Source organism: Bolinopsis microptera, chromosome 7 (assembly GCF_026151205.1).
Source record: "Bolinopsis microptera isolate Bmic1 chromosome 7, MBARI_Bmic_1.0, whole genome shotgun sequence".
Taxonomy (NCBI): Eukaryota; Metazoa; Ctenophora; class Tentaculata; order Lobata; family Bolinopsidae; genus Bolinopsis; species Bolinopsis microptera.
Genome location: NC_087078.1, coordinates 14,455,922 through 14,478,827, shown reverse-complemented (window position 1 = coordinate 14,478,827; position 22,906 = coordinate 14,455,922). Strand labels below are relative to the sequence as shown.

At 37.2% G+C, this 22,906-nt stretch overlaps 3 protein-coding genes across 3 annotated transcripts; 1 reads left to right on the top strand and 2 right to left on the bottom strand.

Moving 5' to 3' along the window:
• Positions 1 to 470: 470 nt before the first annotated feature.
• LOC134817882 (protein cornichon-like) lies at positions 471 to 18,283 on the bottom strand. Its single transcript, XM_063827243.1, has 5 exons — positions 18,208 to 18,283; positions 10,243 to 10,311; positions 8,690 to 8,802; positions 7,477 to 7,620; positions 471 to 1,204 (listed from the first exon to the last, which is right to left on the bottom strand). Exons 1-5 carry the CDS (start codon positions 18,280 to 18,282, stop codon positions 1,180 to 1,182), a joined length of 426 nt encoding a protein of 141 aa, XP_063683313.1. The 5' UTR covers position 18,283; the 3' UTR covers positions 471 to 1,179.
• LOC134818909 (uncharacterized) lies at positions 16,711 to 17,825 on the top strand. The gene is made up of 4 exons (XM_063828620.1): positions 16,711 to 16,787; positions 17,014 to 17,148; positions 17,399 to 17,522; positions 17,743 to 17,825. Exons 1-4 carry the CDS (start codon positions 16,735 to 16,737, stop codon positions 17,794 to 17,796), a joined length of 366 nt encoding a protein of 121 aa, XP_063684690.1. The 5' UTR covers positions 16,711 to 16,734; the 3' UTR covers positions 17,797 to 17,825.
• A 345-nt stretch (positions 18,284 to 18,628) lies between the features above and the next one.
• On the bottom strand, positions 18,629 to 22,805 carry LOC134818733 (splicing factor 45-like). Its single transcript, XM_063828379.1, has 11 exons — positions 22,695 to 22,805; positions 22,439 to 22,551; positions 22,134 to 22,295; positions 21,659 to 21,794; positions 21,424 to 21,465; positions 20,935 to 20,984; positions 20,457 to 20,592; positions 19,924 to 20,055; positions 19,681 to 19,754; positions 19,386 to 19,554; positions 18,629 to 19,181 (listed from the first exon to the last, which is right to left on the bottom strand). The coding sequence occupies exons 1-11, from the start codon at positions 22,741 to 22,743 to the stop codon at positions 19,069 to 19,071; spliced, it is 1,176 nt and encodes a 391-aa protein (XP_063684449.1). The 5' UTR covers positions 22,744 to 22,805; the 3' UTR covers positions 18,629 to 19,068.
• Between the last annotated feature and the right edge of the window lie 101 nt (positions 22,806 to 22,906).

Below are 22,906 nucleotides of genomic sequence, written 5' to 3'. Positions count from 1 at the left end.
TGGAGCATTAAATAGGCCGTTAAGTAAGTTGTCGTGCTGAAACCCGAGTACGCATCTTAACAGCCGGGCACAACTTTTTAGCGACTTGATCTCAGTACAGATCTAGTCACACTCACAGTCTAGTCTTTCATTGAAAACCCATTATTCATTCAAAATTCCAGTAGCTGCATCAATTCCTGAGGATTCCTGATTCTAACTGTATCACTCTAAGTCTAGTGATGAGATTGTTCATAGCCTAGTCGCTATCGGGGCATTATGCAAGAAGCCCAACTAATAAGGCTAAGCGGAAAATAACTTTAAGATTGAAGATAAGGGTTATGGTCAGAGTAAGGGTTAACTTTTATTTAGGGACTCTCATCTTAATTCTTACTCAAGTTTATAAGAAAATGTTGCTTATTTAGTGTCTATCCTTGATGGTCGGGCTTCTTGGATACTGCCGAATTTGGAGACAGGATCACGACACAAAAATCTGAATCTAAATTTATACTCAAACGTTAACTACATCAATATTTTTATAATAATATCACAGTGAATCCAATATAAATGGAAGTACAGAATACAAGTAATGACAATCTCAAGGATCGGAGGATTAGAATATTTCGACAACAAATACTGTGTTCGTCAAACTGTTATCGGTTTCGTCACACTGTCATATGTTATGCTCATCGATAGGAGAGTATATTCAATTTACAGTAATAACAGCAAAGAGTTACATTGGACACTGACATTAAGCTAAAGAAAGCGAGACTGATTGTGTATTACCACACCGTTAATTCAGTCATATCACCTAAAATTATGCATTATACATTAAAGATTAATAAGGATTCAGCCGTATAAAAATTCAAATACTATTTCATTCCATACTAATACAAATTTATAAAAAGTGAAGCCAAGGAAAAAAATAAACGTTCGAATGCTCCATTTCGCAAAGCATACCAAGCACCACCAACCACATTAAAGCATCCCATAGAATCTCAAACTGCAAACACTGATAATGATAACAAATTGAAACCGAAGATGATGGCAGAAAGCACACAAACTGCGTTTCAGCTGCAGGTTCTAACAGCAGATCCTGTCCTAAAACTCCAAGGTAAAATATCACTTTATATACGTCACACGTGTCCGCCATGTGACCATGTGACCTCTGAGCTGAGTCACACTCCTTGTTGGTAATATGTCCTAGCTGCTCACAGCGAGTATCATCCTGAAAGTAAACAAGTTTCAAGTTATGACAGTTTTCAAGATATTAGGGTCGGATTATTGTGATCAATGATGATCGAACGCAATTAAATACTTTTTCAGCTAAGATTTTGAAGATTTGCAATACTAGTACTGTGAACACTGGATTCGGTAAATTTAAATATTCAACTTAATGCTGACGATGGGCACCTTCTCGTTACGTCATTGCAGTGGAATTGTCACCAAATTTTGAGCACACTTCATAAGCAACGACATATTGCATAAGCTTAATATATAATACTATCCTTATAAACAACTGCCAAGTGCCAGTTCAAGCCCATACAATGCTTTGGCGGTTTTTATGGTTTCGTTATGGTTTCAAGCTTCCAAGATGTTTCCTACCAAAAAATTGTATCTGTCTTACTTTAGTCTTGGGATTATCTGGATAAAGCCACCGCCGAAGAACGGTATTAAGAACAAATTATGGTCGGTAAGCAAAGCGGTAAGTGTCTCACCAATTACCACTGCCATAACCTCATTGCGATATCCCTCCGAGCACGCGCCATCGTGCATTGTGTCAAATATGACCCATTATACAGAGCTTTGATGCTTTAAAGCCCAGGAATCAGTAAGTGCATTTCCCGGGAATCGGGAAAAAAGGAATTTCAGCCCATTTATAAAGAGTCGATCTACTTATAGGGCAATAACGGCGACTTTGTCTGACTTTCATGAATGGGGGTGAATTGATTTGAGTCGTCGATTAGCTTACAATTTTCCCCACAATAGCGACGGGGAACTAACACTAAGGAAGGCAGACTTTTATCATAAGATGGGTTTACAGAATTTAATTTAGATTAAATTGAATCACAATATTTACTTTAAAAGCTATCCGTAGGTGCCTTAACATTTTATCCACTGTGCTGTTTGTATCGGCGACAGCTATCCAACGATTGGGTACCTTGTATATTGTTCAGCGTTGAATCGGAAGGTGGTTCTAATGATCATTTACAAATAATCTTAAACAATAATCTCAGGGTTACACTAATATGTATGATAATATACAAATTCTTTATGCTTAAGGGGGCATACACCAAATCTGTTTCAAATACGTACTTATCTGTTATCATACCGTTAATATATAAAGTTATATTAAGATTTAAAAATAAATAGTTACCATTCGCTACAATACCATTATCTCATTAGTAGTATCTGCAAGGAATATTACTATGAGGCCATCCTCTTGACAGCGTAAATCTTATTGTTACTGATTCAAGCTTTCAAGAGCACGGTCAGCATATGCAAACATCTGTTACTCTATCTAGGGTGTGACAATACCAGACACATGCTCTGTCCCTCATTGAACCTAGATGTTGCTCACGTTATAACTGTATTGCAACGCTGGTCTCGAACATTACTGTTCGTTAAATCTGAATATTATATTCATTCCAAGTTTGAGCAACCTTGTTCTTTTTATTTGGCGTTAATACAGGATGGCCAATAAGATACTGTGGGCTTATTTCTCAGTCACAAAGTTTCCAATGAGATAGTTACTTCTGATATGACTTGTTATCATCATCACTCATTCGAGGAATCCGTCAAATAAGACAACGAAGGTGGTAATTTTTCGAATAAACGTTCACTTTCACTTTCACTTTCACATTTGCCATTAAAATTACATTCGTCCTGAAAGGATGGCATCTCTAGCTTCTCAGATGACCGAGATATCAAGCACGAAACAACGAGATTGTTCATTACGTGGGATCAGGTGACAGGTGATTGGGTTGACACCTGATCCACACTGGGAGTCGTGCAGGAAGTCCAATTATGACGTCGTATCACACAATGAAATGATTGGAGTTTCTAGTTAGCATGTTCCCCCAGATAGCCAGACCAGATATAAACATACATACATGCCACATGAAGAGGTCTCCTCCTAGTCGTTGGAGTGGCCTGCATCACCCACATCTATTATACGGCGTAACATGTACCTCCATTCCACTCGTTTTAGAGCTAACTGTTTTACTGCGTCTCTGCTGATGTTATCGACACCTGTAAATTCAGCTGCATCCTCGAGTACACAGGCCATCCAGCCTTTACGGGGTCGTCCTCTCAGTCTCTTTCCATAGTTTGGTTTACAATCCAGTAAAAAATTGGGAAACCGTGTCTCTGGCATTCTGACAACATGTCCGTACCACCTTAGTCTAGCCGAACCGATGAAAGTTTCAATAGACTTAATTCCAGCACACCTGAGAACTTCTTCATTGGTGACATGGAAGAACCACTTTATCTTCGAGATTCTACTCAGGGAGGTGAGATGGAAGACCTCAAACCGTTTCATCTGCTTTTTTGTTGTGTTCCAGACTTCTGCTCCATATAACAGAATAGTAATTTAACAGCAGCCTTGTAAATACGGATCTTGGTAAGCGTTCTTATAGTTCGACTGTTCCATATCTTCCAAAGCTGCTGATGGAACGTACCATTAGCACGCTGGATCCTGATGTCAAGATCTCGGTCAATGGTACCATCCCCACTGATGTTGGTACCAAGATAAACAAAGTTACTGACCTGTTCAACAGGTTCTTCCGGATATAAACAATTTAATATTAAAAGGAGGTCGCCTCCAACAATCGAATCTTATACCATAGGAGACAGATTCCTCGGATAAGTAGTAGAGTATGCCATCTGCAAGCACGGACGTTTGCTCACTAACTTATGTCCCACCCTGTACGCTAAACAACAGTACTCAAATATTTTGGGCTGCTCGTTAGTGGCCGTTTCTTAAGTGCTGCTCGTTAGTGGCCGTTTCTTAAGTGGTGGGTGTGGGAGTCATTCCGAGAGCTACTACCACTAGTAGTGCGCTTAGTCAATAAAGACACCGTGATTTTTATAAAAAGGAGATGATGAAGCAAGTATTCAGGAACATAGGCATGACGCAAAGAAGAATAGTCGGTGGGGATTGGGACCCACTTAAATAGGGCGAGGATGTCTTTACCAGTAGGGCTCGGGTCAGTTTATATTTGTAATCCATTCGCTGGTTTAGGGTAATTTTTAAGATGTAGATATTATACCGAACAAAGAAGTTGTTATCTTGATAAGTTAACTACAAACTGACCTCCTGAGTCCTGACGGCTATTTTTTTGTACAACTCTGCTACAAATAGTAAGAGTTTTGGAGTAAAGTTATTTCTTCACAAAGTTATCCCTATTCCCTTCACATTTCCCACTTTCCCTTCAGTCGGTCTTGTTTATATGTGTTGTTACTATTCCCTGAAGACAATAGTGAAAAAGAGAAAGTGTCATGCCACGCCCACTGTAATTGGGCGTGGCTTATGAAACTTTCAGGAAATCTAAGTTTGACCCATATCTATAATCTCTGAAATTTTGGTGCAATTTGGAGACGAATTACGTGAGTTATTAAGAGGTTGCGTGTGGGTAGTCACTTATGGGCCACCCTGTATAGTTATACCCCTTTTGTCCTAACGTTGTTATCCTCCTCCTTTCTCTTTGTTTGATCCTTCTCAAAGTAAAGAACCCAAAGTAAATTCAAGTAGGAACACAGTAAACCTACAACTTTAGGGTTAGACGGGTTCCTGCTAGTTATTATAATATGACAAAATAACTAATAAATATCCTCTTTGTCGCCAAATATCAATTACACTCTTCATTAAAGTAAGATAGCCTCACTCGTGATACTACCGTCGTCCGTCTCGGTACCTATAGAGTATAGACACACCACTCAAAGGCCAAAACTTAAAACAAATTTTGTTAATAACGACCCTTAAACTGGCTAATAACTAATAACTAAATTAGGCGGTGGCCGGTGGGTGATATATTACTGTTTGCTGCAGATCTTATTATAATAGGGATATAATAGGGTGCTTAGTTCTGTTTTATTCATTTATCTTTATAGATATTATTCCTTCATGCACTGTTTAGATTTGGTCCTTTTTGTGTCCCCTTGCACAATGAACTTTAACTTAGACGAGATAAATAATAGGTCATCAATGAAACTTGTTTAAACCAAGCTCCTCTCCTATACTCTTATTAGATTGACACAATTCGCGTGGGACGAAAGTATAACAGTGGTATAAGTTTAAATTCGAGTAAAAACTCAGAATTTAGAACTTAACAAATTTTGTCTTAAATTGGCGTCTAGGCACAATTTTTCGTCACTGGACGAATGAACAATTAAATGGTCTTAATATAATTATCGTCCACAAATTAACAACAGCTTAGAATAAAATAATAGACTCGGTTACTAACATATCAGTATTGTGCAACCAAACGTCATATTTAAGGGTTGCTCAGATCCACCACATTTTGTTAATTTTCGCAAACTTTCGGTTCGCATGTCAATTTCTCAATGGAATTTAAAACTGTTGTGCAATGTGCACACACGTTTACTCCATCAACGGTCAAGTTTTTGTCTTTATTAGGATTTGGGCGTGGCATTAGACTTATAGATGTTTATCGAAAATAAGCTAGGGAGGGAAGTTTTAATGCTAGTATCGGTGATAGGTGAAGAATTCAGACGATCTGTAATTACGCGACGGCAGCCATATTTCTCCAAATAGACAGCGTTGCTTACATAGTCGGAGCTGTATGTAAATTACTAGTGAATAGTTTGGTACTGACTCAGAGAAATACTTTATTTTGTGCAAGGGAGTCTTTTGCTATGATTCCGCGTACTGTGAGTATCTCATACTCTTTAAACTATCCTTGGTATGAGCTAGTTACTTGCCGTCTACTTGAAGCAGTTAATAGAAGTGAAAGTAGTTAGTAGTTATGGTAGTTTATAAACTCTATAAATAGAAGTAGCTAACGTTTTTTGGTATGAAAATTGTTACTACTGGTTCCTGTTTGCTAAATAAGGAGTCAATAAATGTGTTTTTAATGCAAAACCCCACATGGCTTAACAAAATTGTTAAAACGCACTTTGTGTCTTGCTAAAATCATGCTAATTTTGGTTTATCAGTTGGCGTTTGGCTCCGTATCGACAAGATTGAGATAATTGTTCCAGAAATCATTCTAATTCTCCGTGGAATGGCTGTTGTAGCTACAAATAGTACATACCTAGTACATACCTAGTACATATCTAGTACATACCTAGTACATACCTAGTACATACCTAGTACATACCTAGTACATACCTAGTACATATCTAGTACATACCTAGTACATACCTAGTACATACCTAGTACATACCTAGTACACACCTAGTACATATCTAGTACATATCTAGTACATACCTAGTACATATCTAGTACATACCTAGTAATTATCTAGTACATACCTAGTACATATCTAGTACATATCTAGTACATATCTAGTACATATCTAGTACATATCTAGTACATACATAGTACATATCTAGTACATACCTAGTACATATCTAGTACATATCTAGTACATATCTAGTACATATCTAGTACATACCTAGTACATACCTAGTACATACCTAGTACATACCTAGTACATATCTAGTACATACCTAGTACATACCTGGATTAATTTTATGAGTGGGTTTGAACTTTGAACGTCAGGAGCATAAAAGTAGATAAGGTGTTGCATTATCGTCCTTTAATATCATATATTTAATTCATTAATATTATATTTTACAATTACTAGTTTAAACAATAAAATCTATGAAATGTGCTCAACGTATTACTTTAATTCTCTATTGTGTGCAAGAAAATATATAATTTATCACAACCACCTGATTTAAAGGTGTAACGTTGATTTTAACCTCTTCATGTTAATATATAAGTACCTCACGCGTTCTATATATGGACTTTTTTGTAGTACTAATTGTACCTCATACTTGTTTCTCATATTATTTGTATTAGCCAAATGTTGATCTGTGATCTATAATATTGTAATATTTCAATAGTGCGATAACAAGGACATAATATGCAATTTCTCAGACTCCGACTGAAAAATAATTTGGTTACTTTCGCTGTTTTGAACCCCTCCAAATTCAATTGAGATCATAATCCGTTTCTAATAACATGATCAGGCTAACACCACCTTTCAAACTTCACAATAATGTTAGCACATTAGGATAGATCAGGTGACAGTTCTGATAATTGATATGGTCCTTAAAATCATGTGGCTATCGTATAAAGTATATAGAATTAAAACATATTTTAAAAGATTGAGGAGTGAAGACACACTCGACTAGACATCCATAAACAAGCTAATTTGAAACGTTAGTTACAAAAAACGTAAATATACATATAAATGTTAAAAACCGATATTAAGTAACCTGATAATAACCACAACAATCGTAATAACTTACCACAGGAGGCCAGCGAAGAAGTTTATAAGATAGAGGGCTAGTTTAATGAATCCCTCTTTCTTGTTCCTGTCCATCTCATCCCCGTTCATGACAGCAGTTGGATCGTATATTCCTAGCACGCTCATCCGGGGTCGCCTCACATACCTGAAAAGCGTTTATAGGTTCTTTTGCGATAGTCTAAACGAGATGCAGCGCTAGTTAGCGCTAGTTAGCGATGGCCAGCGCTAACTAGCACTGATAGAACCCATTTAAACTTATAATTTTCATGTGATTATGATTATATGTTGTGGTCACTTCTGTCATGATTTTGATCGGGTCCCGAGATCATGTAAGGCCTGAGATTTATTTTATTATTTATTCTGTTATCGGAGACTGGCTAATGCTTTGGGTAAGAGTTGGAGTTAGCAGTACGTTTAGGGTAACAGTAATGTATCATGTTAGCAGTACGTTTAGGGTAACAGTAATGTATCATGTTAGCAGTACGTTTAGGGTAACAGTAATGTATCATGTTAGTAGTACGTTTAGGGTAACAGTAATGTATCATGTTAGCAGTACGTTTAGGGTAGCAGTAATGTATCATGTTAGCAGTACGTTTAGGGTAACAGTAATGTATCATGTTAGCAGTACGTTTAGGGTAACAGTAATGCTGTAATGTATCATGTTAGTAGTACGTTTAGGGTAACAGTAATGTATCATGTTAGCAGTACGTTTAGGGTAACAGTAATGTATCATGTTAGCAGTACGTTTAGGGTAACAGTAATGTATCATGATGTACTATATAGTATATACTTATAGTGCAGCGTGGGATGAAATGTACGATGGCAAAGTTACCAAATGAGACTGATGTGATCTTGATAATGCTTATTAAAGGTAGCTAAGGAAATATCGTTAAATAAATCGAAGCGCAATTACTCGTCTCAAAATCTCCAGAGCAGATTTACCCCTAAATGGTCAAAACTTGCAATGGAAGAAATTTTAATCAAATAACGTACAGTTTTGGTAATTTGGTGTTGTTCTGTTAAATCGTTTCCTCGAATAGCATATCAATAAATATCAATAAGTCAATAATTTTAACGGTTGATCTAACTCAAAATCTATATAATAATAATTAGCAGCTGATCAGGTAGTAGAACTATATGATAAGTGTAGGAATTAACTAAAAAGTAACTAAAAAGTAACTAAAAAGTAACTAAAAAGTAACTAAAAAGGTAACCTGTAAGCATGATAAGCGGTGAGAGGGAGCATGATAATAATACCCAGATACTGCATGTAATAGAGGTAGCTGAGGGCTATAAATCCTTGTAGAACATACTCCGGTAATACCAGCTGAAGATATTATAGAGATTACTATTAATTTAATTAATGTTAATATTGTTATTATTGATTGTTATTAATATTATTAACAATAAAAGGTCTAAGTAATCTGTTGCCCGTTGGAGCTATGTTATGTTACACATCTGTGGTACTTCTCCTATGTTGACTCAGCTGAATGATCGGGAAACCGTAAGGTTAAATGAGTCGCTGAGCAACGAAGCCTCGGGCGAAGAAAGTATACACTTTATGAACTGCTGCTGGCCTAATAGTAATTGTAAATTAAAATAAGTATCTTTTTTTAAATGCCGAAAATCATGTGTAATTCAATTTTAAATAATCTTTTTGGCCAATAAAAATATTAAGATTGTTCCATTTAATGCCTTTTTCTGAGAGCAAAAAAAACAATTATTATGGTGAGGATTGTGTATTCGACTGGATCCAATCAGTTTTCTTCTCCGCTGCACCTTTCTACTGGCACCAACACACGTACATGGCGCAGAAATTTTACATTTCAATCATCCTGCTTGCAAACTGTACAAAAGTTTCCTAATCATGCCGGATATTGATCCAGTTGCAAATTGCACTTAACAGTTTAACAACGGCGACTGTTTTCTAACCATATTTTCAAACTGCAATCAAGCATATTAAATTCTAAATACCAACAGTCAAGGAATAAGTAAACTTAAAATGGCCGATTCGTCAATCATAATTGCCCGTTAAATTGCTCTCCACTAATGACAGCAATATTAAATGGTGCCTAGCCCCATTTTCTAATACTTTAAAAGCAGTAGACCTTGATTTGTTATATCTTATTGTGAGGTGTGCACACTGCACTGTGCACTGTGCATGGACGGCGTACCGGTAAGATTGTGTTCGGTGAGCATTTTGTCGATAATTTAACCAAATTTTGAAATTAATTAAAAAAAACCGAAAATACCGGTCTCATTAATTGGTTTGTTACGAGCACCAATTTAAAAAGGAACACATCAAAATCGACATTTATTTATGATTCTAAAGCGAAATTGTCTTTTTCAGTAGGAGGAACGTGGAAATTAGACTCACGCAGATTAAGAAATCCTCATAAAGATACAACATTTGACATCAAAATATTTTATATTTCTTCATTATAATTAGTACTTGCATGCTTACTGCACACCACCAAAATCAGGCGTATCACTGTTATATATCACTCAGTTTCCTTGATTCATTAGCAAATGATATAGGGCGGTGTTTGACCACAGTTAAGTAAATACTTCTCTGCATCAGTAGATCTGTTTATCAGAGGATTAACTAGCAGACGTGTTCTTATTTCTTACTATACGATACGATGATAAAGTGGTGAGCTGTGTTATTCTTGATGTAACACTTTCTGATGAGTATTTTATATTTTTCTCTCTAATTTGTCCCATTAAACAACATTTAACAAGAACACAGCTGAAGAATATTGCTCACCGGGTTAAGTGAGTTGCATAGGTCTATTGGGTTCTTGTAATCCGTCTTCAACTCGTCAAACGAGATTATCTGAAATTAATCAAATTGAATATTTAAATGGTTTTAATTAAAATAGATTATAATTATATTCAAATTAGTATTAATACTACATATTAATACTACATATTCAGGCCCTTCACACTTTGTTTCTGTCTAGTTCTAATGTACCGTCACAATAGTGACTTTAATATAACTGTATAGACACATCGCATCACCGGTAAGATCTTTCAGACTAAAAATTGCGAAACTTTCGAGTGACCCCAATAACCAGTCTTTGACTGGAAACACAAACAAATTTGGACCTAGAGGCGACAGATCCATTGACTTAGTAACAAAGAACAAGGGTGATAACCTCCCACACAGTGGGATGGGCTGCGCACATGCTTGCCTTGATCATGCGTCCTAGACTGGCATGTAGGCCTAACGAGTAGTAAAGGAGCAGTATAAGAGCAGTTATATTAGTGCACCCCTGCCTCTCAAGCAGTGGAATGCTGCTCTCGTCCCTTCTCAATGCTATGTTATGTTAGTGCACCCCTGCCTCTCAAGCAGTGGAATGCTGCTCTCGTCCCTTCTCAATGCTATGTTATGTTAGTGCACCCTGCCTCTCAAGCAGTGGAATGCTGCTCTCGTCCCTTCTAAATGCTATGTTATGTTAGTGCACCCCTGCCTCTCAAGCAGTGGAATGCTGCTCTCGTCCCTTCTCAATGCTATGTTATGTTAGTGCACCCTGCCTCTCAAGCAGTGGAATGCTGCTCTCGTCCCTTCTCAATGCTATGTTATGTTAGTGCACCCCTGCCTCTCAAGCAGTGGAATGCTGCTCTCGTCCCTTCTCAATGCTATGTTATGTTAGTGCACCCCTGCCTCTCAAGCAGTGGAATGCTGCTCTCGTCCCTTCTCAATGCTATGTTATGTTAGTGCACCCTGCCTCTCAAGCAGTGGAATGCTGCTCTCGTCCCTTCTCAATGCTATGTTATGTTAGTGCACCCTGCCTCTCAAGCAGTGGAATGCTGCTCTCGTCCCTTCTCAATGCTATGTTATGTTAGTGCACCCCTGCCTCTCAAGCAATGGAATGCTGGTCTCGTCCCTTCTCAATGCTATGTTATGTTAGTGCACCCTGCCTCTCAAGCAGTGGAATGCTGCTCTCGTCCCTTCTCAATGCTATGTTATGTTAGTGCACCCCTGCCTCTCAAGCAGTGGAATGCTGCTCTCGTCCCTTCTCAATGCTATGTTATGTTAGTGCACCCTGCCTCTCAAGCAGTGGAATGCTGCTCTCGTCCCTTCTCAATGCTATGTTATGTTAGTGCACCCCTGCCTCTCAAGCAGTGGAATGCTGCTCTCGTCCCTTCTCAATGCTATGTTATGTTAGTGCACCCTGCCTCTCAAGCAGTGGAATGCTGCTCTCGTCCCTTCTCGAGGCTATGTTATGTTAGTGCACCCTGCCTCTCAAGCAGTGGAATGCTGCTCTCGTCCCTTCTCAAGGCTACAGACATCCCGTTACTTAGGTAATAATTTAATGAATCCTATTACGGAGTTTGTTTCGGAACAGTCTCTAGAGCACTCTGATATTCATATAGTGTGGGTACTGGGTAGGAGCACTCTGATATAGTGTGGGTACTGGGTAGGAGCACTCTGATATAGTGTGGGTACTGGGTAGGAGCACTCTGATATAGTGTGGGTACTGGGTAGGAGCACTCTGATATAGTGTGGGTACTGGGTAGGAGCACTCTGATATAGTGTGGGTACTGGGTAGGAGCACTCTGATATAGTGTGGGTACTGGGTAGTGGGTAGGAGCACTCTGATATAGTGTGGGTACTGGGTAGGAGCACTCTGATAAAGTGTGGGTACTGGGTAAGAGCACTCTGATATAGTGTGGGTACTGGGAAGGAGCACTCTGATATAGTGTGGGTACTGGGTAGGAGCACTCTGATATAGTGTGGGTACTGGGTAGGAGCACTCTGATATAGTGTGGGTACTGGGTAGGAGCACTCTGATATAGTGTGGGTACTGGGAAGGAGCACTCTGATATAGTGTGGGTACTGGGTAGGAGCACTCTGATATAGTGTGGGTACTGGGTAGGATCTCTAGAGCACTCTGATATAGTGTGGGTACTGGGTAGGAGCACTCTGATATAGTGTGGGTACTGGGTAGGAGCACTCTGATATAGTGTGGGTACTGGGTAGGAGCACTCTGATATAGTGTGGGTACTGGGTAGGAGCACTCTGATATAGTGTGGGTACTGGGAAGGAGCACTCTGATATAGTGTGGGTACTGGGTAGGAGCACTCTGATATAGTGTGGGTACTGGGTAGGAGCACTCTGATATAGTGTGGGTACTGGGTAGGATCTCTAGAGCACTCTGATATAGTGTGGGTACTGGGTAGGATCTCTAGAGCACTTTGATATAGTGTGGGTACTGGGTAGGAGCACTCTGATATAGTGTGGGTACTGGGTAGGATCTCTAGAGCACTCTGATATAGTGTGGGTACTGGGTAGGAGCACTCTGATATAGTGTGGGTACTGGGTAGGATCTCTAGAGCACTCTGATTATATAGTGTGGGTACTGGGTAGGAGCACTCTGATATAGTGTGGGTACTGGGTAGGAGCACTCTGATATAGTGTGGGTACTGGGTAGGAGCACTCTGATATAGTGTGGGTACTGGGTAGGATCTCTAGAGCACTCTGATATAGTGTGGGTACTGGGTAGGATCTCTAGAGCACTCTGATATAGTGTGGGTACTGGGTAGGAGCACTCTGATATAGTGTGGGTACTGGGTAGGATCGAGCTGTATCTCCGTCAAGCTGCATCTCTAACCCGTCCAATTACATTCTTTTTACGGGGAGAAGGTGGGTACTGGAAAAGCCATGTTGGCTGGGTAACATGAGATTTCAGGTGACCCCTTTGACCACATGCTATCTTGTGACCAACATGTGCATTGGCTACAGTAACTTAATTTGATATAATTTGTTATCGATTATCATTTTCGTTATTTTTAATATCGAAAGTACTATAAAAAGGTAGATAACATTTGCCTCGTCAAAAATCGGAAATTTCCCAGATAAATGGAGAATGGCGACGATCGGGCTTCTGCAGGTTTACCGCCAAAATTTTTGCAAAGCAGCTGTGGAGTTGTATTATCATTATCATAATTGGCTAATTATCAATTTGCACGTGCTAATTCGTCTAAGTGACATAATTTGTTACAGACATCGCGCTACTATTGTCAAAGGGCTCATTCATACTTCCAACACACAAGTTAATTATAATAATACAATGAATGAGTTATTAGATTCTCTTAACTGACTTAGGGCTGTGCCGTTGATAATAGGCCTCGCCCCAATTAGACTTAGATTAGCGCAAAATTCATTGTATTTCTTGCGGGTCACAATGCCGTCGTAACATCAAAGCACCATTTGCTACTGCTATTAAATGCGCTACTTATCTGTAATATGCAGTTTTTTATAGACATATCATCATTAATAAGTATTCTTAATTGTGAAATAACTGTAAGTGAGATTGTCTCCAATAGTTAATTAGTCAGACTATAGTTTTATATAAGATCATTTTATCTTCTGATCAAGTTACTAATATCTCGATGATATAGCAAAGCAGCTGTTTTTTTTGCAAGAGCAAATTTTTCTATCAGTATCTAGTTAGTTGCTATTCGCTGAGATCGATGGTTATGATCTCGCAACGGTATCACAAAATAAGTGCTGATTTATAATGGGCCATTTTCTCATTTCTGATTGAACTCATACAATAGTATATTGCTAAGAATCGTCACACCATTAGATCATAAAGACCCAAAATAACAGTGCCATGTGACTGTAAATTTGTGCAAGGCACCGCAGTCATAACACTACAAATTCCGTCTCGCAAGTATCACCATCTGGCTTTATGATACTTGGAAAGACGGATTTTGTAGTATCAGATGACTGACCGACAATGGCATAAATTGTGGTGCAAACAGATGGACTGCACTTTTAAATATACTTTTAGGCCAATAGATTTGGTTCACAATAAATTTTGTTACAAAAATTTAGGTTACCACAATCTTAGTCACAAATTTTGCAAATTTTTAGTCTACAACCATTTTAGTCACATTTTTTGACTTTTCGAGACCATTTTCCATTTATTTGATTTTTCCATTATTTAGCTAGTTATTTTCCCCCGATTTCGCACATAAAGTCATACTTTAAAGTTTTACGTCAAGCATGTTGATTAAATGATTTTTCTAGATGCAGATTTTGTCTGATGGGAAAAGGAAGTAAGATAATGTGAAAGCATAAAAGCAGTAGATTATAACTTATGTGTAATAGTCAAAGTAGTTCAGCAGTAGGAATGGTGATATCATTATATTAATTATAAACAAGGTAAGCTCAATAATATTCATGTCATATATGCTCTACTGAAATTTTGGTCTGCTTTCAAATTAGTCACCGAAAAATTGAGTCTAAACAAATTTGGTTTACAACAATATTAGTCAACATTTTGACTAAATATATGATAGACTAAATTTGTCGTTCTTAAGGTAGTCGCTAGTTTCTGTGACAATAAATCAGTCACATAGTGCTGCATACAACACTTTTCATCTCGTTTCTTGGCAACTTTTGCTTAATAGCCCCCGTTTTAGTGTTGTTAAATTAATAAGATATCTTAAATTTAAAAAATAATGCTAAGTACATTAGTACATAATATGCTAAGTATATTACAGGGTGGGCCAAAAGTCAGTACCCATACGTTGGCCTTTATAGCTCAGTCACTGAGTGCCCAATTTAAATACTTCCTTCTGATATGACTTAGTACCACCACTGGTTCGAGGAATTTGTCAACTCGAAAAATATTCGCGTTCATTTTTTTCAAATGGAGGTTCATTTTCACATTTATTTGATAGTTTGGATAGTTGGATCAAGCTTAATGTTATTAAATTGTGTTTGGCCATTCGAATTACGTTTGTCCTGAAAGAATTAAAACTGTAGCTTCTCAGATGACCGAGATATGAAGCATAACGAGTTTATTCATTACGTGTGATCAGGTGATTGGATTACCTAATCACGTGATAAGGTGACCCCGTTAACTACCCCGTTAAACATTATGGGAATTGTTAAGAGTGCCCAATTAAGGTGTCGTGTCACGGTGTCACATAATCACCCAGTCAATTTTGTTAACGAGATACAGAAAATGCTTGATAACTTCGTCATTTCTAATCCGTTTTGCCTCATGTTTTCAGATCATATGTAACATTTGATAATCTACCGTCTCTGAAAAAATTAGGCGTTCAGCATGTTCAGAGAAAACAATATAGGTGTTTTAATATTGAATGGGCGTGGTCTAAAATATTCGAATTTTCAAATTTTGACGACGGAATCCTCGAACCAGTAAGTACAGTATGCAATCTGCAAAGCAACAGCTCTCAAATATAAAACACGGCGGAGCTATTAAGGCCAACGTATGGGTACTGACTTTTGGCCCACCCTGTATAATGTGCATTTGTGATGTTTCATTTAAGGCCTAAGTTGAGAAGACTGGCCACACCCAGAAGCTGAAACTTGGCACAAGTGTTCCTTAGGTTGTTGCAGTTTTTACAGTTTTTTGCAGTTTAAGTTAAAGTTTTACATGTAATTACATGTAAAACTCAATATTTGGCGCGCGATATCTCAAAAATGCAAGGTTAGATTTTGATCCAGTTTTTTCCTTCTTGTTCGTCTCCAGCAGCTCTTATCAAATATGTGAAAACTGGAAAAACGAATTTTACCCCCCCCCCCCTCTGGCTTTAATGTCGTGACGACGCGACTAACAAAGCTAAGGATCAGGTATTGCAAAATTGATGAACACCTGGAACAGAGGATTCTCAGATCAACCTTATTTCAGCATCGCCCTAATCGGTATTTAGGCAACAGAAAATATTTATCGCATCTAATCGAGAAAATGTTTCAATTTGACCGACTTTGATGACTCCGGTGATAAAAAATATAATATGAAATTAAGGTTGCTTTCCTTTAGTCGCTGCTTCTTGCAGACGTTTACAAGCTATTTATGCCGCACTAATGTAAACGGGCCGTCGCCCCTTGTATTTCTCACTGTTCAGAAATTGTATGTAATAATCCCATTTTACTATTTCATTTTGCCATTCTATGTTGTAGATGTTATCATTCTAAAGATATTTTACTGCTGAGGCCAATACGGTAGTTCAGCGTTTACCTGTTGAGTGTTGAATACCTTTCGGTGCAACTTTGCTATGGTTATCAGTTATCTGAGAACCCTACCTGTGTTTAGATATTTCATCCTGTTTTGACTCGTCAGAGAGAAAATAGCTCTCAAAATATAGCTTGTATTTGGCTGGTATAATCTTCACTGGCAACATAAACTTATTAAAGTCTACATTAAAATTTTACCCAAAATTTTGTTACGTTTTGATGAGTATCCTTTGAAGGTTAGGCTGAAGTAAAGAAGATATGAAGAACTTTGTAACTGTGACCCTAGCTATCTTCATTTGCCTGGCAGTCGGGTGAGTCGTCGACTTAATTTTAATTGTATAGACCTTTTGACTGAAACATCAGATCTATATCTGTTTTTGAACTAAACCCCAATTTGTTTGTTTCAGTATTATTAGCTCATGTTTTGCAAAATCAGTAACAACATTTCTACTTCACAAAATGGAGTATTAACCCCGCAATTTTTGACCCTCCCCAACCTCAAATCTTCTACAATATAACAACTTTCTCATCATCCAGCGTGGAGTCAACCGACTCCAACACTGCTGTAGACTTGGCAAGTCTGGCCGATATTGTCTGCAAGTCCAAGAAGGTCCTCTACTACAGAGACGGATACAAGAAGTTCTGTGAACTTTCCAAGAAAATTATTTGCCCGTACGTTGAACTTTAAACTCTAATTCATCCTACATTTTTACATAATATCTATTATTATATGTTATTTTATTTAATAATATCTATTATTATATGTAATTTTATTTAATAATATCTATTATTATATGTTATTTGGGGATATTCTCTTGGCTGGCTCCCCAATACATCGATAACGATTATATTTACTTATGTTTTTATGCACAATGTATTTCGAAAAAAAGCAATTAAATTAACGATCAATTCATTAACACAGAAGAACCGGTAAAACACCGGATCCGGAATCAGTGAGCTGTAAAGCAACAGAGTCTCCACGAATAAGATACCAGATGATCAAGGTTCATAAGGCTGTGTGTCAGTATGAGGGCCGAGATGAAACGGTACGTTACTATTTATAGAATTAATTATTAAGTTACTTACTAATCATCAATTTAGATTATTTTTTGTTGATATTAATGGGCAAGGATATGGATTATTATGCCATAATCTATTCATGATGTTTTTCTGACTGTAGGAAACCTACCTGTGCTTCTCTCAAAATGAATGTAAACAAATCTGTACTTAATTTACTTTACTTTAATATACTCAACCTCACCTCAGACGAAGAAAGTTCAAGCCTTGATGCAGGATGCCGGACAATGCATGTACTATTAGGCAAGTTACAATGTACATAGTTCAGCAACTCCAAAGAAGTGGCCCTACAGTATTTATCAGATTTTTTTTTCATCGTTCTTAATTTTGATTGCCCAGCTGTATTTATTTTCAATTTATTTATTTGAGTGTTAAATTTTCAATTTACGAATTGATCTTTTTGTGCAGTTTATTTCATGATTCATTGAAAATTTATTTGAGGACTATTTAAAAAAATATCCGATGCATTATATGTTAAAAACTTTTATTTGAATATCAACAGATCCTTGTTTGAATTATAACTTTGAGTTGTAATATATCTAACGGTCATAAACAGTCATTGCAGCCCCGCCCACCCAATGTAAAATAAAAGTAGCTACCAGACATTAATCTGAAATACCTGAAAATACCTGGGAAAAAACCTAAAATACTTACGTTCCATATGACAAGAAACATAAGTATAACTGCGATAGGAAGGGAGAGAATGGACAGGACTATTTCCACTGACATGATGCCTATAACAGAGGGAAATCGTTAAGTGTTGTGACTGAGTAGATAGAGCTAGAGGTAACTAATTAATTATTCTAACTAATTAATTATTCTAACTAATTAATTATTCTAACTAATTAATTATTCTAACTAATTAATTATTCTAACTAATTAATTATTCTAACTAATTAATTATTCTAACTAATTAATTATTCTAGCTAATTAATTATTCTAACTAATTAATAATTCTAACTAATTAATTATTCTAACTAATTAATTATTCTAATTTTAAGTTATCAGTGATTAAACGTTGTGTAAACTGTATAGATAAGTACACTAAAATGCGAAGTTGGCAAATTCAGCATACAGGATTTTATTTGAACGTTTTAGTCGACATAATTAGATAAATCTGGAATATGACATGATTCATGAAATCTCTAAGTACGTATATAATAGTTTCAACAATTAAATAAAGCAGTATAAATAAATAAATTATCCAAAAATTAAAAAGTGGTCCTTAAAGCATTGAACGCCATAACCAACGTCATGACGTCATAACCACGTCATAACCAACGCACAGCCATTAAATCGAGTTCGACTGGTCAGCTGATAATAACAGAAAATTTCATCATATCGTCGCAAAAGCAGAGAGGTAGATAATATGAAGTATGAACAGTCATGACTTATAAGTAATATATTATATATATTATATGGGATCTGGAGTCAAAACTCTGGAAATTTCTGCTGCGCCAGGTTTAGGGAATGCTCTGAGAAAGTTCGCTGGTAGCGTTCGAAATGGTAAAACTATCACAATTCATCGGCTTGAGGTGCCAGGTCTAAAGCCTCGAACTTTTCCACTGGGTAGAACGTACATTTCACTGTTCGACCACCAAAGAATCTGTTATGTAGATCAACGACAGCTGAAATAGTGAAACTTTAATTTTCAGTCAGAAATTAGACATTTCACATGAGAGCACTATAATTCAGTCGAATTTAAAAGAATTAATCAATATGAGTGGAATACTAAATCCCATTCTGACACGAGACAAGCATTAAGCCATGTATAGCTTTCTGGTGAGAAAATAGGGCAGAAATATCAAATTCAGCCTCAGGCCACTGGTTACCTTTAACAGCTGACTCAACTCGGTTAAACTGAACAAATATCCTGACAGCCTCTTCAACAGCCACCCCACTAGGAATCTCGTATATCACTACCTGGATAACTTCTCCGTATTTTGAACATTCCTCACGAGTTTCCCCCTCCAAATCATCATCAACTTCCCCAGGTCCCACCTGAAATTACGGAGAAATTGATTAAATTTAGCACAAGCCACAAACTTTAGTTTTATATTAAATATTATGATGATCGCATAAACATAAATCTTTAAAACTAATATTCACCAAAATTCAGAAATTTACCATATTTTTCAGCAAAATAACTTTGCTGGGTTGCTTCAAGGACTTCTTTACTTCTGCAGCCTTTGCTTTCCGCTCTACGGATACAAATTAAGTAGCTAGAGTTATTTATCCATTGTAAATTCTTGAAAAAAACACAGCTTTCAAAAGTTCAAATTTTTGTAGACGACAGACGTGTTCCAATACAAAGCAAGATTTAAATGGGAGAAATCAAATTTCAAAATAGAGAGTTGGGTGCTTACAAACCTTCTTCCTGTTTAGAAACTTCAATCCTAGCCTTGGCTCGCTCCTCAGACTCATTCACAATAACACCCCTTTGTCTACCTGTCTTCTCCACTTGGAGAGCCGAGGCCATACCCTGCTCCTCCTTACCCAAACCTGAGGAGCAGCTCAGAAACTTGTAGTAATGTAGTCGGTCCATGTTGAATCAAAAATGATATTATGAAGTGCTTAATCGTTGATTTCGGTAAACTTTCAAAGTTAAGATCTAATTTTCAGTTCCCGAGAAAAAATAACCGGTTTATTAAGATCAAAGTGACCAAAAGATTCGGATTGCAATTAAACATGTGGCCATGAGGGATTAAATTGTAAATAAACTTTTATTTGAATTCGATAGCGGAACTTTAACTGCAACAGAGGGATAGATTATGGAAGGTGCCACATTACAGTATTTAAATTCAACTAAACCTACCGCATTTTCGCAGCAAAATCGAGGGTGAACAGTTCTAACACTCGTAAATTAAATTCAGACGATGTTTGTAATGGTTTTGCAAACTAACCTTGACCCTCCTTCCACCCATATTTGCTCATTATATTACTGGCTATAGAGCTAACATTCTTCATACTCATCACACGGTTTACCGTGACTCCAGCATTTTCGTTATGCGTCTCTTGCAACAACTTCTTGGGATCAATCTGATGGAAACTGTTTTAAACTCTAAGCTAAAAAGTAAGATAAGTTGTAAAATAAGATAAGTTATATTGTATCAGTTTTGTCTCAGGCTTTCTTTCTGCTGCCTCGTATTCATGCGTTTGTGGATGGTTGACGTACGTCGAACAGGAATTTGCAGTAACATACAATGCTAAAGTTGATACATTTTCGTCTCAATATCTCTGACATTCCAGCTAACTAGATGAAACACGTGCTGTAAAATACGACAAATGAGGCAGTACAGATAGTGGGCTATAAGTGGGGATATAAGGACCATTAGTCTAGACAGATCTCGTCCACATCAAGCACGATCATGTATTAGCTACCCATGCTCCGTAACACATGTACATAAACTGATAAACCACTAACCAGTCCACTAGTTATATGTAAATTGTGGGGTCATTTAAAATATTACTAAATAATGCAAGTTGAGGGTCGTCATTTTAAATTAAGTTCAAAGGGTAACAGTAACAGTAACAGCAACAGTAACAGTAACAGTAACAGTAACAGTAACAGTAACAGTAACAGTAACAGTAACAGTAACAGTAACCATTGCATGCCCCAGACCTTCTGTTCTTTCAATCCTAGAATCCGGATTTTAGGGGATCCCGAAGTAATGTAATGTATATATTTGGACAATGGGACGGGTTTGTAGAGTCACGCGAATCAGCAAGAACAAAAACAAAAACTACAACGACCACGAAAACAGCAGTGGTGAACGATATGTAAAGTAAATGACTACCTCGGGGTGGAGGGCGTTCAGGGTGGTCTTATCCTTCTCGATGAGTGAAGCAGGTGGAGCTATCATCGCCCACCTTTAGCTGTAGTGCTGGGTCCATCATAATCGTTGTCTTTATCTGTGTTTTAATTCAAATTCAAATTGGATAACAGGAATTTGTCTAGTTTGAACGAATACTATTATTATAAATTCACTCTGCTGAAACGATCAATAATCCTCGTAATCAGTCATTACAATTATGTTAGATTTAAAATAATAATAATACTTATTTTGTTAAACATATATTTTGTTTAAATAATAATAAAACGCACCTCCACTAAATCCACCTCCCGGTGCCCGGGCTTCTTTCTTCTTCACATTAGGATCCTCGTAGAAGTCCATGTCATCCTCTATACCCAGTTTATCAGTGTCATCGTACGCAGAAACGAGTGGCTTGGCTCTCTTGTTCTAATGTGTGTGGTTACTGGTTAGGACTCACAAAGTTATAAATTGCGATTCCTTAAAATTAGGAGCATTTCTTAAAAGTCCACAGTGTTTGTACATGTTAAATTGGCGTAAACGATAGTCCAGTTCATGCAGTCTTGTAAATTATAGGGCCCGATGTAATTGCTATGACCAGTTTACTGGTCAACTGGTGTTTCAGTGTCCCTAATTTTGTTTACACTCGGTCACTTGCATTGTCAAGGCATGTAAGGTCATTCGGCGATATTTTCTTTGAAATAAAATTATGTTAGATTTGTGTAACAATTTGAAAGTTTATTGATAAAAAAAGATCGAATATCTAACCTCCTCTTCATATTTCTTCTCTCTTTTCCTCTTCTGAATGAGGGCATTAACCACGCTGTAGTCATTAGGTTTGACAGGGTCGTACTCCTGTGCTATTTCCTTCTTGGAGGCGTCCGTCTCTACAAATATCTCGTCCGGATGGATTGTCGTAGCACTGGACGTCTAAAAAGAATATTCGTGGTAATTAAATATAGGATATGTTTTTGTAGAATCTATAAAACGGCTTCTTGGAAACGAAGGTTTTCTCAAAATTTCGGAATCTTAGCGATAACAAACCATAACTAATTTATTGAAATAGTACATACCTCCTTGACGACCTCTTTGATGGCAGCTGCGGAAGCAGAGGATTTCGTAAGTTTGGGGAGAGCTTTTCTCATCAGTTGCGCGTTCATGAAGTTGAAATTAGCCTTCCCGAGATCTGAATGGGAATCGTTGAGATGAATTTAAAACTTATTAAATGTATTTAAAATGTCTGTACATATAATAAAGAGAGTTTTAATAAAAGACTGTCGCAATATGAACAGGAGCGGTTATTTTTAAAAGGAACAAATTTCGACTAACTTGTCTCGGATTTGGCTATTTCCACATCGATCCCACCGTACAGAGACATTTCTAATATCAATATACCGGCTGGTACAGCAGTGTTACCAGAGTTATCACATTGCTAATCGTGGGTAAAACGTTAAAAGAAAAAGAAACATAAACAAAAAAGGGGAAAATTGTGTCATTTTATTTTTATAGCGCCATTTGAGGCTTTTTTTAAGGGTCCAAAG

What these genes read in the sequence shown, in the direction of transcription:
- LOC134817882 (XM_063827243.1), bottom strand. Translation starts at nt 18,282, where the DNA reads ATGTCAGTGGAAATAGTCCTGTCCATTCTCTCCCTTCCTATCGCAGTT. An exon ending in TGTTTCTTGTCATATGGAAC is followed by an intron (nt 10,312 to 18,207) that starts GTAAGTATTTTA and finishes GATTAATTTCAG; the next exon opens with ATAATCTCGTTTGACGAGTT. An exon ending in TATGCAACTCACTTAACCCG is followed by an intron (nt 8,803 to 10,242) that starts GTGAGCAATATT and finishes TAATATCTTCAG; the next exon opens with CTGGTATTACCGGAGTATGT.
- LOC134818909 (XM_063828620.1), top strand. Translation starts at nt 16,735, where the DNA reads ATGAAGAACTTTGTAACTGTGACCCTAGCTATCTTCATTTGCCTGGCA. An exon ending in TTCATTTGCCTGGCAGTCGG is followed by an intron (nt 16,788 to 17,013) that starts GTGAGTCGTCGA and finishes CTCATCATCCAG; the next exon opens with CGTGGAGTCAACCGACTCCA. An exon ending in ATGAGGGCCGAGATGAAACG is followed by an intron (nt 17,523 to 17,742) that starts GTACGTTACTAT and finishes ACCTCACCTCAG; the next exon opens with ACGAAGAAAGTTCAAGCCTT.
- LOC134818733 (XM_063828379.1), bottom strand. Translation starts at nt 22,743, where the DNA reads ATGTCTCTGTACGGTGGGATCGATGTGGAAATAGCCAAATCCGAGACA. An exon ending in TTATTTTGCTGAAAAATATG is followed by an intron (nt 19,555 to 19,680) that starts GTAAATTTCTGA and finishes CCGTAATTTCAG; the next exon opens with GTGGGACCTGGGGAAGTTGA. An exon ending in AGTTGAGTCAGCTGTTAAAG is followed by an intron (nt 19,182 to 19,385) that starts GTAACCAGTGGC and finishes TCACTATTTCAG; the next exon opens with CTGTCGTTGATCTACATAAC.